At 46.7% G+C, this 17594-nt stretch overlaps 2 protein-coding genes and 1 non-coding gene across 6 annotated transcripts; all 3 read left to right on the top strand.

The window, feature by feature from the left end:
- Positions 1-825: 825 nt before the first annotated feature.
- On the top strand, positions 826-7483 carry Kcnab3 (potassium voltage-gated channel subfamily A regulatory beta subunit 3). 4 transcript variants are annotated; one of them, XM_026390560.2, is made up of 15 exons: positions 826-930; positions 982-1067; positions 2309-2352; positions 2439-2476; positions 2708-2787; positions 5005-5049; positions 5135-5179; positions 5362-5405; positions 5581-5667; positions 5938-6023; positions 6169-6289; positions 6378-6472; positions 6558-6678; positions 6851-6939; positions 7217-7483. In XM_026390560.2, exons 1-15 carry the CDS (start codon positions 826-828, stop codon positions 7292-7294), a joined length of 1164 nt encoding a protein of 387 aa, XP_026246345.1. In that variant the 3' UTR covers positions 7295-7483. The 4 variants fall into 4 exon arrangements, with proteins under 4 accessions (XP_026246345.1, XP_026246344.1, XP_026246343.1 ...); XM_026390559.2 differs by having other exon boundaries at positions 826-889; positions 932-1067; XM_026390558.2 differs by having other exon boundaries at positions 826-1067.
- On the top strand, positions 4124-4242 carry LOC113184078 (small nucleolar RNA SNORA54). The gene has a single exon (XR_003300946.1). It is a non-coding gene; the product is annotated as a small nucleolar RNA SNORA54 (small nucleolar RNA).
- Positions 7484-14215: 6732 nt separating the features above from the next.
- Rnf227 (ring finger protein 227) lies at positions 14216-16910 on the top strand. The gene is made up of 2 exons (XM_026390670.2): positions 14216-14729; positions 14801-16910. Exons 1-2 carry the CDS (start codon positions 14216-14218, stop codon positions 14854-14856), a joined length of 570 nt encoding a protein of 189 aa, XP_026246455.1. The 3' UTR covers positions 14857-16910.
- Positions 16911-17594: the final 684 nt, after the last annotated feature.

Consider the following 17594-nt stretch of genomic DNA (forward strand, 5'->3'; position numbering starts at 1 on the left):
GAAACTAGGGCGGCTGAGGTTTTGCCCAAGGAATTTTCAATAGCCGCACCGTTGACACTTTGAGCTGGAAATTCTTTTTTGTGTTTTGTAGGATTTTAGCAGCAACCCTTTTTGCTAAAGGGTACTAGTAGTGGACATCCTTCCCCACCCCCAGTCTTGACAATCAGAGTGTCCCCAAACATGTTTCTTGGGGGACATATTCCTCCCGACAAAGAACCACTGAGTAGAGGGAAGGCTGACATGTGTCGGGTCCAGAAAGTGTGGCAACTACGCGCCTAGGATGGATCTCTCTTCTGAGCACACTGAATAATCAAGTCACTGAGCCTTCAGCAGGCGGGGCTCATGCAGATGTGCCCCTGGTCTGGCTGGGAGGCGGGCGGTTCTATGCAGACGAGGGGGGCGGTGCCTGCATGTTGATAAGCGGGGCCGGCTGCCGACGCGGCTGGGAGCCCCAGTAGGTCCCGCTGCGGTTCCGGCTAAAGTGGCATCCCTCTCCCGCCACCCTTTGTCCCTGGGTCCCTACCTTCTGTGGATCGCCCTTGATCTTACCCTCATCCATTCCCTACTCCCTGAACAGCTCCCCCCGTATCTGAATATCTCCACTCCTGGAGCCCCCAGCGTTTCTCCCTTCCCGCCGCAAACCCCACGACCTCCAGCAGCCCGCCCCCGCGGGCCCGATCTGCCAGGCGGCTCCCGCTGCAGCCTCCTCAGCCTTCCCGCTCTCCCAGGGATCGCCTTATTACAATCCCAGGTGTCCGCGCTGGGGTGTCCCTGCTTCTTCCTCCTGTCCCCTCAGAGCCCCCTCCCTCGCCCTGGCCAGCCGGCATGCAGGTGTCTATCGCGTGTACCGAACAGAACCTTCGCAGCCGAAGCAGTGAGGACCGTCTGTGTGGACCCCGGCCGGGCCCCGGGGGCGGTAATGGAGGGCCAGTCGGCGGGGGGCATGGGAATCCTCCGGGGGGTGGCGGGTCCGGCCTTAAGGCCCGAGCCGCTCTGGTTCCCCGACCTCCAGCGCCCGCTGGGGCCCTGCGCGAAAGCACCGGCCGAAGCACTGGCATGAAATACAGGTATGGGGTGGCCGGGCAGCCTGCCCATTTGCTCCCGGTTCGGGACCCCTGAGGCGTCCTTGGGATGGCCGCCAAAACCCTTTCAAACTTTGGTAAAAATGTTCCTTCCGGTCACTGGCACTCTCTTACTTGGTCCTTCTCTTGTTCTCCATCAATACTCCTAACAGGATCAAGTTTAGCAAGGTTGAGTCCTGTCAAACCCAGGGGATGCTCCTGAGTTTCCCTCCTTACCCCTAGGAAGGTTGTGGATGCACGGACCTCCAGGCTCGCCCCCCTCCAATAGTGTCCTTGGGTCGGTGTCCTGGGGAGAGGAGGGAGGGAAACGACTTCTCACTCTGGCCTGCTCTGAGTGTCTGACCCAGATATTGCCCCCACCAGCCCGGAGAGCTGGGTTTCTTTTGACCTCTCAGGGGTCAGGAAGGGGAGGGGACTGGGGCCTGTGGGAATTAAGGTCTACTGTCTTAAATCCTCAGGAATAAAGGACTGGTCTGGATGGAGGGTGGGCTTAAATTTGACATTATCTTAGAGAACTGAGAGACAGGGGCTCCTGATTGGTAGTGAGTAGAGGTCACTGATCTGACCTGGCTTTGTTACCTGAGTAATCTCATACCCTCCATGTGTCTGTCCCAATTGGGAAATTGAGCTGACTACCTGGATGGGACCCCTTGGGAGGAGAAGTGGGCTCACTGGTTAGGAGATAGTCTCCACAAGATAATGGGAGCTGAGAGATGGAGAGGGGAAGAGGCTTTCATGTCACATTTCCCGCCAGGTCTCCTGTTATGTCTTTGTGGGTATAGCCAGAGACCCTGGACTGAGTACCTGAACTTGACTTGGTTTACCTCTGCCATCCTGGAGTCAACCTAAGCATGCCACTCTCTGAAGGGTCTGTACTCACCACAACTATCCACATTCCCTGAAACCCCCTACTCCACACATCCCACAGATGATTCAAATACAGGCAAGAACTCACCCAGAAGAAAGACAAACCAGACAGCACATCTTCAATGCGATAAGAGGAAATAGAGGCATCCAGCCATTTATTGTTCAGTTGTTCTTTTAATAATATTCTTAGGTAATCTGCTATGGTAAGTACTGCCCAATCCCACAGGCCTACTGGGTCTAGTTTCTTTGGACTGAGACACCTTGAGGGCTTCTCAGTCTGGAAGGAAAGGAGCTGGGGGCTGATGACCTAGGTTCATAATGGAAGAGCCAGTCTTTCCCTCTGCTTCTGTATCCTACAGGAATCTAGGAAAGTCTGGTCTTCGAGTGTCCTGTCTTGGCCTGGGTGAGTCAGAACAGGAATTAGGGAAGGGGGCATTCTTTCATGGCCCACTTCCCACAGTTCTCATGTATCTGGCTTCTCTCCTGCAGGTACCTGGGTCACATTTGGTTCTCAGATCTCAGATGAGGTATAAGTGATGGAACCTAGAAGCAGGGTGGGGTGGTGGTAAGGAAATCAGAAAAAGGGACCTGGAAAGGGTTTGAACAGTAAGCATGGGGAAGGAGGGATCTGAGGCTGGAGACTGCAGAAAAGGGAAAGAATATAGAAATAAGGGATGAGGTGCCATGGGTTGGAGTACAGCAAGGGAGGTTACTGAGGGGCAATGGGTGATCTTCAACTCTTTCTCTCACCTTCCTAGACAGCAGAAGATGTGCTGACAATTGCCTATGAGCATGGTATAAACCTGTTTGACACCGCTGAAGTATATGCAGCAGGAAAGTAAGGACTGGGGAGAAAGAACTAAGTTACACTTGGAAGGCTGAGGGAACATCAGGGTTTCTTATTTCCCACTAAAGAACTCTAGGATTTCTGGGAAAACTAAGGTCCAGCCTTTCAGGACATGGGCCCCCAAAGCATTATAGGAGTTATAGTCCTAGCATCCATCCCTCTCTAGCTTACAGGCCAGTAGGCATACTGTGTAAGTCACATTAAATAAAACTAACAAATAAAATTTTTATCTTGAAGGAAAAAAAAAAAAACTAACAGCTGGGTGCAGTGGCACAACCCTGTAATCCCAGCAATTCAGGAGGCTGAGGCAAGAGGATCCCAAGTTTGAGGCCAGCCTCAGCAACTTAGCAAGACCCTGTCTCAAAATAAAAAAATGAATGAGAATGTAGCTCAGTGGTAAAGTGTCCCCGGGTTTTACCAGTAACAAACAAAGAAATAAACAAAACCCCAACAAACATATCTTGAGTATCATTATGTACAACTACATATGAACTACAAAGTTGTATTTTCATCAGGCCAAATAATATACCTGTGGCTTCTCACTAGGAATAGCTAAAACCTAGAATGCCTATTCTGCCTCTTCTCCATCTTGCAGACCCTTCTGCTCATCTTTAAGACTTAGCCTAAATGTCAGTTTCTCTAAGAAGCTTTTATCCAACTCCCCAAAATTGGTCACCATCCCCTATAAGCTTACTGCCTTCTGACACAATTAATTACTGGTTTAACTAGCTATATTTTCTGCTTATATCAGAGGCTTTTCCCTCCATGGAACTTGTCTTGCTCTTCCCCAACTCCCTTCACAGAGCCTAGCACAGAGCAGGCATTATTCTGCTATAAGATCAACATGCTCTCAAAAAGTGCAGTGTAATCCCAGCAGTTTGAAGGCCATGGCAGGAGGATCGAAAGTTCAAAGCTAGCCTCAGCAACTTAGTGAGGCCCTAAGCAACTCAGTGAGACCCTGTCTCTAAATAAAATACACACATAAAAAAAGGGCTGGAGATGTTGCTCAGTGGTTAGGGGCCCTTGGATTCAATTCCCATTTAAAAAAAAAAAAAAAGTACACAGTGGGCCAGATATATAGCTCAGTGGTAAAGTATTTGCTAGCATACATGAAGCTCTGGGTTCCATCCCCAAGGCCAGCCTCAGCAACTTAGCAAGACCCTGTCTCAAAATTAAAAAATGAATGAGAATGTAACTCAGTGGTAAAGTGTCCCTGGGTTTTACCAGTAACAAACAACATTGACATAATGTGTATGGTCTAAGTGGTTACAACAAAAAACACAGGAAATCAAACAATAGTAAAACATTTCAGTAAGAGTTCACTCTATTGCACTATTCGTAACCTGTCGGCCTGGTTGTAGCTGGCAGATTCCATTCCCGTGCCACAGCATCTCCAGCAATACATAACTGACCAGTGGCTTTCAGTTTCAGGTCTTGGAGTCAGTGTTTTATGAGGTGCTGTGGGTTAAAAAAAAAAAAAAAGAAAAGAAAGAAAAAGAGTTCACCATAACAATTTAAGACTTGGGCTAGGGTTGTGGCTCAGTGGTAGAGCGCTCACCTCGCATGTGCAAGGCCCTGTGTTTGATCCTCAGCACCACATAAAAATAAATAAATAAAATAAAGGTATTATGTACAACTACAACTAAAACATATTTTTTTTTAAAAAAAGCAACTTAAGAGTTGACACAAGTTAGCTCATAATTATGTGCTAAAGAATTGTGTAACCAATTCAAATGAAGTTAACAAGAAGGACTGATCCATAGACTGTGGCCATCAGAGCACATTCTATGAATGAGGCAGAATCTGAACTGAGCTTAGAATGAATGAAGCAGAATCTGAACTGAGCTTAGAATGGTGGGAAGTTCTGAGAAGGGGGAAGGCAACCCAGATGGTTGAAACCAGACAAGGCAGTGTTCTCCCTAATTCTACCAGTCTGTTCCTGTTCCCTCATCCTATTCTTTCCCTTTAGCAACCCACAATAGGGCTTGATACATAGTTGAAACACAAGAGGTATTTGTTGAATTAATAAATTAATATTGTATGACTATATCCCTAGCTCCTGAAGCCACTCTTATTTAGTTCAAAATGAAGTTGAGAATCCAAATGGGCTTCTGTTTTTTGCTTTACAAAAGAGCAAAAGGTGGGGAGGAGGGGAAAGAATTGATCCACCTTGGAGAGATCAGTGTCTTTGCATTGTTTTTCTTCCAGGGCTGAAAGAACCCTAGGTAACATCCTCAAGCACAAAGGATGGAGGTGAGACCATGTTTTGGAGGGTTTCTGGGAACATGATCATCCAAACATCCTTTACTTTTTGCTTCTCCCATTTCTATTTTGCCAGGAGATCAAGCTATGTCATCACCACCAAGATTTTTTGGGGAGGACAGTAAGTGACTATTCCACTGTGACTGGGGAGAAGTGTATGGGGGGGTGAGGACTGCTGTCCCATACTTGCTATTATAGGTCCCCATCCTGCCTGTGAGGACTCATGCAATCCTCATGGCTCCAGGCCAACCCTGGTCCCCTATCTTTGTTACACCTCTTCTTTGACTTACCTTTTTCCTATAGGGCAGAAACTGAACGAGGCTTAAGTCGCAAACACATCATTGAAGGTGAGAATTAGAGACTGGGGAAACTCAAGTGGATGGGCATAGAAATCAGAGGAGTTGGGAACATTTTCAAAAGCTTTGAATTGGAGGCTTTAGGTGGCCATGGCAATGGAGTAGTCAGAATTCATAGGAAACAGAAACTGAGGAACTTACCGTTTTCTCCTCACCCCTACCTAAGGCTTGCGAGGATCCCTGGAACGCCTCCAGCTGGAATATGTGGATATCGTCTTCGCCAATCGCTCAGACCCTAACAGTCCTATGGAGGGTAAAAGTAGCATTCCCAAACCTGATAGCCCTTCAAAACTGGGCACTTCCTTAAACCCTCAAGAAGCTAGCCCCAGCTCAGAAGGCCTCCCACACTCCACAGCAGAAGCTTAGACTCCAGGACTTGGACAGGGAGGGAGGTGGAGAATATATATACCTTTTTGGCTGCATGGAGATACCTGGGGGGATCTTGGTAGGGCAGGCAGAGGTCTGCAGATCTGGTAGATTCTAGGGGTCTAGCAGTGAAGCTCTTCCTTTCCTGTGTGCCTAGAGATTGTGCGAGCTATGACCTACGTCATCAACCAAGGGCTGGCCCTATATTGGGGGACATCCCGATGGGGGGCTGCAGAAATCATGGTGAGTCTGTAACCCCACCTCCCCCATCCCAAAACTGGTTCCCACTTTTCACATGGCTACTCCAGACTCCACTGCACTGGAGGAGGAAGTGAGGAAGAAAATGGAAAGAGTGTTCTGACTCCCATGTCCTCTCTACCTCACCCAGGAAGCCTACTCCATGGCCAGACAGTTTAATCTGATTCCTCCGGTGTGTGAACAAGTGGAGCACCACCTATTTCAGAGGGAGAAAGTGGAGATGCAGCTGCCTGAGCTCTATCACAAGATTGGTGGGTGTGCAGCCCCATATCCCTGCCTTTCACTCAGCCTCACTTGTGGCCTAGGTACCTTTCTCACACCCAATCCTCTTGCTCTTAGGTGTTGGTTCAGTCACTTGGTCTCCTCTGGCCTGTGGTCTCATTACTAGCAAATATGATGGGCGACTCCCAGATACCTGCAGGGCCAGCATCAAGGTGAGATCTGAGATGGTGGAACCGGGGCCATCTGGCATGCTATGGGTGGTGGTAAAGTCTTTTGCTGATACTCCTCGTCTTCCAGGGCTACCAGTGGCTCAAGGACAAAGTACAGAGTGAGGATGGCAAGAAACAACAAGCCAAAGCCATGGACCTTCTGCCCATTGCTCACCAGCTGGGCTGCACTGTGGCCCAGCTTGCTATTGGTGAGACACTGCCAGTCCTGGACCCCTGTCTTCTCTTGAAACCTCACAAACCTACCCTAAGACTGGTTTGTCCCTGGGAATTACCCTCTTCTTCAGAAATACCACTGAAACCAGTATGCTCACTCATCCCCATCAGTTCTTTTGTTTTTGTTTTTTCCTCCTCTGGCTCCAGCCTGGTGTCTCCGCAGTGAGGGTGTCAGCTCGGTTTTGCTGGGGGTGTCCAGTGAAGAGCAGCTGATGGAACACCTGGGCTCACTACAGGTGAGTTTGGAGACTAAGTGGCAAGGTTCATCTCTGTCCCCTTCCCCAGGAGTCAAAGCTACACTGTCCAACCCAGAATAGCCCGATGAGGGTAGCCACTAGAAAGTCCTCACTTTGCAGGTGAGAGGTCCAAGATGACAAAGTGCAGCAGGGTCACAGCTGTGACTTGCTTTTTGCTAATGGTCCCTACTGTGGTGCTTCCTCGGGTCTCTGAACCTCTTGACTTTCCTCAATACCCGGGATGTACGGCCTCGTCCACCACCCCATTCTCCTCCAGGTGCTGAGCCAGCTTACACCGCAGATGGTGATGGAGATAGACGGGCTCCTGGGGAACAAATCACATTCCAAGAAATAGTCCCTGGGGAGCGCAGAGACTCAACCTGATGCCGCTGCACCCGCCCAAGAATCGCATCTCCGCAGCCGCCCCTTTACTCCACCCCCGTATCCCTCCACCCAGCGGCCAGAACCAGGGTAGCCCCGCCCACTGCAAATTCTGGCTTGAGTAGCGATGCGCATGAACCAAGCCATATCCTTCCGCAGTGGGGCTTGAGAGAAAAAGTAATCCGCCCACCCCGTGCTGCGTCCTTTTTAGGCCTTCTTCCTAATCCTGGGCATGAGCTATGGGCGTACACTCTCTGCCGTTTGGTCTCGCTCCTTTCTCTCTTCTCCCTTGTGCCGGGGCCCAGAAAAAACACGGCAGATGCAAGAACATGCAGAGTACCTCAAAAGTGACCCTTGAAATGTCATCAAGGGGTAAGGACCTAATAAGTGAGTTATAATGTTATCTGGGACATAGGAAATGTGGTTTTACGATATTCCACACAAAGGCAGCCAGGCTGGTCCTGGCTGGAAGAAAATGAAAATCTCTGGGAAACCAGAACTCTACCTCCCAGCTCGGAGGTGCAAGACTTCAATCTAGAACTACTGTAATACCTTGTTCTTGCAGCGAGGGGCCAGAGTGGGGAAAACAGTGACAGCACCAGCAAAAGCAGAGGGAAATTTGATAGCAGATGTACAGTGTGATCTGGCCAAAATTGCCCAGGTGGCTCTTGGAAAACAAAGTTGGGTGGTGCTCTTGCATTAATGATAGTCTTTGGGCAGAGAGATGGGGCTGACAAACACCTGGGAACAAAGTTTTGAGCCTTGAGCTGGACTTCCTGTCTGCCAGTAGAGGACTGTAGTCTTCCTCCTGCAATAACCCTAAAGCAATAATGATGGCCCGTCTTCTGTAAGATTTCCCAGGGAACTGTAAATAAAATTTCAGCTTGATCCTCACAGCGTCTGAAATTGCAGGGGATGGAGGGTAAGGTTTTAGCCTCACATACATGGTCCTCTTGCCCCCTGTCATTAGAAAACTCTCAGCACCAGTTTTCTCTTCATTCAGCTCAATGACGCAGGAACGGGGCTCCTGGTCACTGCTAATGAAGGACTTAGGCTCTAGGTACCCCACGCATGGGTCTTATTCCTTCCTTTTTTAGCGCCTAGTGATCTGGCTTCCTAGTTTTGTTGCTCCTCTGGTTGGCCATTCATCCAGAATGAAAGTCAGTTGCCTGACCCTCTTGCCCTTTTTGTGTTTTTAAAGTTTTATTAGTTATACTTCTTACTTGACTTCTTTCTCTCTCACCCTGTACCCACACATCTAAAGAACTATAAGAATAGTTTTCTCATTGCTAAATAAAAGACTGTTCTGAAGTAGAGGCTTCAAGATTTAGAAGAAGAGCGGCACAGAGGAGGTGCACATCTGTAATCCCAGCAGCTCAGGGAGCTAAGACAGAAGGATCTTGAGTTCAAAGCCAGCCTCAGCAATGAGGAGGGGCTAAGCAACCCAGTGAGACCCTGTCTCTAATAAAATACAAAATTGGGCTGGGGATGTGGCAACCCTAAATTAAATCCCTGGTACCCCCCACCCCTCAAAAAAAAAAAAGATTTAGTGGAAGAGAGGTCAAGTACAGAGAGAGGGAAAGAAGTGTGTGTGTGGGGGGTGTATTTGTGTGTCTTTGTACTGTGTATTGATCTCAGGAGTGCTTTACCAGTGAATTACATCTCCAGTCATTTTTATTTTTTATTTTGAGACAGAGTCTTTCTAAATTGCTAAGGTTGACCTTGAACTTGAGACCTTTCTGCCTCAGTCTCCTGAGTTGCTGGGATAATGGAAGAGTTATCATTTTAAAAGGAAAAAAAAAAAAAAGAAAACCAGTGATGTGAGGGTAAAAGAAAAGCAGAATCAAATGGTGTGATGTCAGATATTGCTCCTATTTTCTTCCCCAAAGGACTCTGATTTCCTGGAGACAGAAAGTGGGTGGAAAGTTACAACCCTCAAAGATCACAAGGCAGAGGAGGATGAGATCTGCCTTCCTTAAATACAACCTCACCATCTCCCTTCTATCCCTCTTCATCCTGCCTTGATCCTGAAGCTGGGAGCACAGAGTAAAACCTATTTCCAAAAGAGAGAACCCAGGAGCATGCCATTTACTGGATTAGCAACCAACAAGATCAACTAATTAATACTTACATCCACCCCTATCATCTCCCACTCATTTTGGAAGACTGTGGAGGAAACAAAGAAGTAAAATGTATGACTAAACTATGATTAGTTCTTCTGTAACAAACACACAAGAATTTATCAATTCAAAATAGTATTCTCCTTAAATAGTTCTCTTGGAGAGTTATGCATTTCTTGTAATGTTGCCTACCCCATTGCTGAATACATTTTAAAATTCCTCTTAGAATTGCTTTCAGAGGCAGTTTAGAAGCCCCTTGGTGGGGGGGGGATGCCAAAAATAAAAACCTTCCTTTACTGTCATACCTCCTATGTATATAAACATTAGCCATATTTCTCACCCACCTTATTCATGAATTTAACAAGTATTTGTTTATTGAGTTCTGCTATAGTATGGCACAGGGACACAGTGGTGAACAAAACCAGACTCAGAACAACTGTTGTGCAGTTTACTGATGGGAGAGAGAAACAATCAAATGACCACCAACCAAATACAAACTTCAATTGTCCAAAGTCCAGAGGGGGAAAAGAGGGGAGGGATGAAGGGAATAGCATACACAAAGGCCTTTTGAAGAAGGGAACTTGCAAGCTGTGTTAGCTTTTCATTGCTTTGACAAAATGCCTGATTAAACAAATTAAAGGGAGGAAAGATATTTTGGCTCACGGTTTCAGACTTTTCAGTCCATGGTCACTTGGCCCCTTGCTTTTGGACCTATGGTGAGGCAAAATATCATGATGGAAGCATACTGGAGAGGAAACTCTCATCTCATGGTGGTCAGGAAGCAAAGGAAAAGGAAGGGTCCAGGTCTCAATATCCCCTTCAATGTCCCTAACTTCCTGTTATAAGGCCCCACCTCTAAAGGTTGTACCCTGATAGCACCTCCAGCTGAGGACCAAGCCCTTCAACACATGAGCCTTTCTTTGGGTGACATTTAAGATTGAAACCATAACATAAGTCAAAGGTTTCCAGAGCCAAGGTTTCCAAGGCAGGAACAGAAGAAAAATGTGAGGCATGGGTGGAGTTGGAACACACAGAGCATTACAGAGCGCTTTAGAATATCTTTATCCTAAGGACAGCAGGAAAATCTTTATATAAGTTATCTTTTGACACACAACAAATCACTCCAAAATTTAGTGGCTTAAAAAGTTATTTTTTCCATGATTCTGTGGGTTAGCTGGGAATTCCTTTCTGTTTTCACCTGAGTTTGTTCATGAGGCTGTGTTCAACTGGCTGGTTAACAGCAGAATTCCAAGATGGACTCATTAGCATGTCTCATAGTTAGCACTGACTCTTGGTTGGGGCACCTCTGTTCTCCTCCACGTGGCCTCATCCACCAGTGGTCTAGCCTTACTTCCTTGCATGGTCTCAGGGCAGCCTCCAAGGAGACAAAGACATAAGCTGCAAGACCTCCGAAAGACCCAGAATGTACACATCACTTCTGCCACATTCTATTAGTTAAGGCTGATCACAAAGCCAGCCCAGATTCAAGGTATAAGGAAACAGACCCCAATTTTTGAAAGAGAAGCGGCAAAGCTGTGTTGCAAAGGAAATGGGGGCATTAAACTATCACATTAAAAGATTTTAAACAGGAATGGAAGGACTATGTGGTAGGACATGATTGAGTCTGACATTTGTAAATATCTAAAAGCCTACAGAGGCCGGAGTGCTTGTGGATAGACTGATTAGGTGGTTTTTGCTAAGGTCTAAGCAAGAGATGATGGTATGGGATGGGAATGGGAAAGATGGTAGAATGAATCAGACATAATTTTCCCATGTTCATAGATGAACAGTGTAACTCTACACCATGTACAACCACAAGAATGGGAAATTATACTCCATGTATATATGATATGTTAAATTACATGATGGGCAGGAGGTGGCAATTAATAAGTAAATGGATTAGAGAGATGAATTTAAGCAGCAAAATGACCCAAGCTTGGCAATGGGTCAATAAAAGAAGGTAAGGGAAAAGGAGGTGTCAAGGGTAACACCTTGGTTTTTGGAGTTGGGTCAAGGAAGGGTTGGGAAACACTAGAAGTACTAGCTTGATTAGGGAGATAATTACTTTGTTTTTTGTATGTTGTTTGATTTTTTTGGTATGGGGATTGAACCCAGAGGCACTCTACCATTGAGCTAAATCCTCAGTCCTTTTAATTTTTTTTTTTTTTTGGTACCGGGGATTGAGCCACATCACCAGCCCTATTTTGTATTTTATTTAGAATGCCTCACTTTTGCTGAGGCTGGCTTTGAACTTGCAATTCTCCTGCCTCAGCTTCCCCAGCCACTAGGATTATAGGTGTGCACCACCGTGCCCTCCAAGTCCTTTTAATTTTGAGACAAGGTCTCATTAAGTTGATGAAACTGACCTTAGACTTGTGACCTCTCATCCCAGTCTCCCAGGTCGCTAGGTTTACAGGCCACCACACCTAGCTATCAGTCTGAATTAAAGATAAACAAGAAAGGCTGTGGAGCTAGCAATGGGATACATAAATCTGGAGCTTGGTCTGTTGACTGTCAAAAAAATTGGGAACATTTATATAATAAAATCTACCATAAAAGACTAAGATCTGGGGGGAGGGAGGAGTGGAGGTTCACCAGATTGGACAGGGGAAATGGGGGGAAGGGAGAGGGGATGAGAATGGGAAAGACAGTAGAATGAGATATAATTTTCCCATGTTCATAGATCAATACATGAACAGTGTAACTCCACACCATGTACAACCACAAGAATGGGAAGTTATACTCCATTTATGTATGAAATGTTAAAATACATTCTGTCATGTATAACTAAAAGAACAAATAAAAAATACAAGAAACTAAAATGAAAAAAAGACTAAGATTTATCACCAGTTGAAGATATTTAAAAACGTGAGGCACACCTTTTCTTTCTTTTTTTTTTTTTTAAGAGAGAGTGAGAGAGGAGGGAGGGGGAGAGAGGAGAGAGAGAGAGAGAGAGAGAGAGAGAGAGAGAGAGAGAGAGAGAGAGAGAGAGAGAATTTTTAATATTTATTTATTTATTTTTAGTTCTCGGCGGACACAACATCTTTGTTGGTATGTGGTGCTGAGGATCGAACCCGGGCCGCACGCATGCCAGGTGAGCGCGCTACCGCTTGAGCCACATCCCCAGCCCGAGGCACACCTTTTCAAAGGGTAGTTCCAAAACGTTTTGAATTATGATAGCATAAGTAGATGGAATAAGTAGACAGGTTCCAAGTGACCATGAAGACAAAAAAACTCCAAAGTTCTGAAATGTTTGCTTAAAAATAATGGTATACCTCCTCACAAGACTGTCTTCTAGGTTTAAACAACTTAATGAAAAAATAAAACCAGCTCTACATTGTAATAAGACCATAAATACCCTGGGTGGAAAGAAGCCTATCTTGTATTAACCAAATGTAAGATGCATGTTGAAAATATCTGGTACTGAGAAGTGAAATTAGGTAGGGAGCACAGGATGACAATAATAATAGCTAATGTCAGGTGCAGTAGCATAGCCTGTAATCCCAGCAACTTGGGAGGTTGAAGCAGGAGGATCACAAGTTCAAGGCCAGCCTCAGCAACTTAGTGAGGACCTAATCAACTGAGCAAGACCCTATCTCAAAATAAAAATATAAAAAGGGCTGGGGATGGGGCTCCGTGGTAAAGTGTCCCTGGATTCAATCCTCAAGGCAAAAAATAAATAAATAGCTAATACTTAGTATTTACTATGCAATAAGCACCATTTTAAGCCCCTATTTACACAAACTTTTCAGTCCTCACTATTGTTATCCACATTTTGTAGAAGAGAAAATCAAGACCCAGAGAGATTACTTGCTCAAAGTGCTGCAAATGCTGGTGGAGGTTAGGGTTTGTACTCAAGCCAGTTGTTTAGAGGCTGAGTTATTACTCTCTCCAAGAGAACCTGGGAGGTAGGTCCAAGAGAGCAGTGTGAGGAGGCAGCTGAGTGTGGGTGCCACACAATGAAGGAATGTAGGTTGTGAGTACCATGTCCTGTTTATCTGGGAGGAAGTCAGACTCCTGAGTCAGAAGTCATGTTGGATTGTTTTGCTAGAGCCATCACACTGTGTGGGTGTCCAAGCCTGGATACTCTGGAGGGTACAGATTCCCAGCATTCCTAAGTCTTAAGGTCCTGGAATCTAGATCCCTCTCTTAGGCTGAGAAGTGGGTTGAACAGTTTGGGGAGGATGAAATTTGAGAAATCAGTCTTAACAAGAACATAGGGAGGTCCTTTGAGGGCTGAGGGCTGAGACCCTGGGTAGCATCCATGCAGATATCCAGGAGCCCACTACAGATTGGCAGAACAGGCACTATAACTGGCTTAGTAAATTTGTTTGAGGAGACTCTTGAAAGAGTGAGTAACTTAAAAATAAGGCTGAGGGACCTTTGGTGCCAGTGACTGAAGGCAGGAGTGCAAGAAGGGGCCTGGGGATTTGCAAACAGTATAGTTAAAGAGTGCTGGCATTGTGCTGGAGGTGAAGAAGTTCGTGTAGGGGACAATGCAAGGTGTGCCCCCCAGGATAATCCGGACACCTCCTGGCCCTCCTCCCGCATTCCGCCAACGCTGGCATTCCGGGCCTCGCGCCTCCACCGCCCCCCACGCGTGCCGCGGAAGGGAGTGGCCACACAGCCACCTGACGCCTCGGGGGCAGAACCTCACTATTAAAAGAGACGAGAGGCCGCGGCGCGGGCCCCAGGACAGGACCCGGGCCACAAGAAGGTTCGCTTGCTCTGTCCACGGCTGAGTGAGCGGCACCCTAAAATCTGTGGCGGGTACGATGCAGCTCCTAGTGAGGGTGCCCTCTCTTCCCGAGCGAAGCGAGCTGGACTGCAATATCTGCTACCGGCCCTTCAACCTCGAGAGCCGGGCGCCCCGTCGCCTACCTGGCACGGTGCGCGCCCGCTGCGGCCACACGCTCTGCACCGCCTGCCTGCGCGAGCTGGCGGCGCGAGGCGAGGGCAGCGGTGCGGCCGCTCGCGTGGTGCGCCTGCGCCGCGTCATCACGTGTCCTTTCTGCCGCGCGCCCTCCCCGCTTCCGCGTGGCGGCGTCACAGAGGTCGCTGTGGACCCAGGCCTGTGGTCACGACTGGAGGAAAAAGCGCGGGCTGCGCGCGAGCGAGATGAGGCGGGGAGCCTGGCCAAGGAAAGCGGCGAAGGAGAGGCAGACGACGAGGAAGAGGAGTGCGAGGAGGGGGCGGGCCCTAGAAGCGCGGGGTGGCGCGCTCTCCTGCGGCTCTGGGATAGGGTCCTGGCGCCCGCGCGCCGCTGGCGGCGTCCGCTGCCTAGCAACGGTGAGAGCAGATCCTGGGGGAACGCTAGGGTTCGGTTGCTTCCTTCTGCTACTAAATCTTCTTTCTCATAGTGCTCTACTGTCCAGAGATCAAGGACATTGCCCACGTGACCTGCTGCACGATGTAACCGAGTAACGGAAGCTATGGCAGAAGAAAAGTGGGAGCTGCAGCCTCAGGCGTGCTTTAGTACAGGGGACTGATGTCAAGACTACCCCCTCCGATCCCGGTATTGGCACGTGATGGAGTTGAGCCAGGGCAGAAGGAAACGCCCTGGGAGATGTTGATGCTGAGCTGGGAGCCTCCTAGACAAACTCGCCCCCATCTACTGATTGCCAGCATTACATTTTCAGGCCCAGGGATGATATAAACAAAGCCTACATTACTGTGGGAAGAAAACAGACTGTTTTCTTAGCTGTGGCTTTGGCTTTTGTCCAGGGCCGCTGTGGTGTGTGGGAGCAACAGGTCCCATTTTAGCAGTTGTCAATGGTTTGAATATTTTAAAAAGATGGAATGAGAAAGAGGCTAATTTTCATGGCATGTTAATTTCACTTCTCTGGCATGTAAGGATGTTGGTATGCCTGTTGTCTCCCTACTCCTAGTTCTGTTCCAGAAATTACTGAGATGCCTCCCCGCCTATGATTAAGTCCTTGCTTCATTTCACAACCTCTCTTCAGTCTGCTAGGGCAGGTATTCGACGGGCCAGAGCACATCATATGAGACAATTAGGGTTTATCAAGGGTAGCTCAGTAGTAGAGCGCTTGGCTCGCACGCGTGAGGCCCTGGGTTCGATCCTTAGGACCATATAAAAATAAAGATATTGTGTCCATCTACAACTAAAAACCTTTTATTTTTAAGAAGACGAAAGGAGAGTCATTTGGTAACATCATCAAAATATAAACTTTTTATATTATCTGTATTTTTTAGTCACAGGGACACCCTGGCACTACTGAAAAAGGTGCTTTTATAATTTTAAACTTGTGTCCTGTAATGAAAACCTTGCCTATTGCATGCTGTGAATGCTATTTTATTACATACCTATAAATATCTTAAGAGTAGAGTCATGGTCAAGGATCGACAGTGTTGGTGTCAGTGTGGAGCTTGTTGGAAGTGTAGAATCTCAAGATCCCAAATTTACTGAATTAGATTCTGATTCTGTGTGATCTGTGTGCATGAAAAGTTTAAGAAGTATTGGTCAAGATCCTAGACACTCTAAGATATCTTCTGTGGACAGATGATTTAAAACACAATCCATATACTATCTTATTGAAAGGTCTAAATATCATTCTATTGCTGAAGAAGTTATTGTATTACATTTTTTCTGAGTTAAAAATGTGAATTTAAGCTGGGTGTGGTGGTTCGTACCTGTAATCCCAGCTACTCAGAGGCTGAGACTGAAAGAGGTTGAGACTGAAGGATGGCAAACGCCATCTACTCCACCTCAAAAAAGTGACAAGTATGGATCCTGGTTTAGCTTTGTCTCTAAGCTTTATTATTATTGACAAGTTGTGAAAGTATGCATTTATTTTTAGACTAGAAACTTTTTGTGTGCTACTAGGGATTGAACCAGGCACTCTACCTTTGAGGTACATCTCCAGCCACCCCCCCCCTTTTTAATATGTTGAGGCAGGGTCTCACTAAATTGCTGAGGCTGGCCTCCTCAGCCTCCCGAGTCACTGGAATTACAGGAATGCTCTACACCTGGATAAGTCTCCATGTTCCTGGATTTATTTTGCTTGTTTTGCAGAATTGGGGATTGAACCCAAGGTACTTTACCTCTGAGTTACATCCCCAGCCCTTTATATTCTGACAGGATCTTGCTAAGTTGTTTAGGGCCTCAACTTAGGAATCCTCCTGCCTCAGCCTCTCCAGCAGCTGAGATTACAGGTTTGTGCCACTGTGCTTGGCTTTTAAAAATTTTTTGATTTTGAGACTGTCTTGCCAAGTTGCCAAGGGTGGCCTTGAACTTGTGATACTCTTGTTTCAGCCTCCTGAACTGCAGGGATTAAAGGCATGCACACTACACCCAACTAAACATGTATTTGGCATTTTCCTTTTCTTAACTCTGTTTAAATGTTCCTTTTTTGAGCGCTGTTTTTCCCCATCCTTTGTAACATAATGGCTTTTTCCTTTTATTTTCTGAGTGTACTCTACTAAGTAGAAGCTACATGGGAGCCTTGACTAACTTGTGACTTTTATCTCCAGGGCCAAACACAGTGTTCATGTACAGTAGATATTCAATAAATGTTTGTTGCATATCTCTTATTTTTTGAAATAGCCTTAGGAATAAAGGGTTTGGCCTTGCTCAGCTTCTGAAAGCTTCTGTTAGTGAACAATACATGCCAAGGTAGTGTCTTAGCAGTTCACATCTCTGGCACTATTGCAGGTCTGACCCCTAACCCTTAAAAACAACAACAATAACAAAAGTACCTGTACTTCATATGAAATTGAACCTATGGAGCTGTAGTGACCTCTACTGACTCTTACGGGAACTAAGCATTAAAGGACTTGAAGGCAATTTTGACTCCTTGTCAGGCACTCCTCCCACTGTACCTCTGTCAAGGAAGCCTGCTCCCTCTCTATACTCCATTGAAGCCACAAAGCCACACAGGGATCCTGCTCACCCTCCTCTACACTGAGCTCATCACACAGCTGACGTTGGAAAAAGGGTCCAGTTTTAGTGAATGATTCAGAGACAAAAATGAGGTAAAGGAAAGTCACAAGTTAAAAAAGGTGGGGGCGGGGGAGAAAAAGACAGATGATACGAAATGGCAGAAAGCAATAATTTTTTATCCCTTTCCCACCCAAGAACTCCCTCAGCCAAAATAACAGAGCACACAGAAAGGAAAGTATAATTTATATGTACAA

The sequence above is a fragment of the Urocitellus parryii genome, chromosome 7 (genome assembly GCF_045843805.1).
Source record: "Urocitellus parryii isolate mUroPar1 chromosome 7, mUroPar1.hap1, whole genome shotgun sequence".
In the NCBI taxonomy this organism is placed as follows: domain Eukaryota; kingdom Metazoa; phylum Chordata; class Mammalia; order Rodentia; family Sciuridae; genus Urocitellus; species Urocitellus parryii.

Excerpts from the sequence above, each read along its gene's own strand:
- Kcnab3 (XM_026390558.2), top strand. The coding sequence starts at position 826 with ATGCAGGTGTCTATCGCGTGTACCGAACAGAACCTTCGCAGCCGAAGC. Across the intron at positions 5,406-5,580 it reads TCGCAAACACATCATTGAAG|GCTTGCGAGGATCCCTGGAA; the intron begins GTGAGAATTAGA and ends CCCCTACCTAAG. Across the intron at positions 6,290-6,377 it reads TGAGCTCTATCACAAGATTG|GTGTTGGTTCAGTCACTTGG; the intron begins GTGGGTGTGCAG and ends TCTTGCTCTTAG.
- Rnf227 (XM_026390670.2), top strand. The coding sequence starts at position 14,216 with ATGCAGCTCCTAGTGAGGGTGCCCTCTCTTCCCGAGCGAAGCGAGCTG. Across the intron at positions 14,730-14,800 it reads GCGTCCGCTGCCTAGCAACG|TGCTCTACTGTCCAGAGATC; the intron begins GTGAGAGCAGAT and ends TCTTTCTCATAG.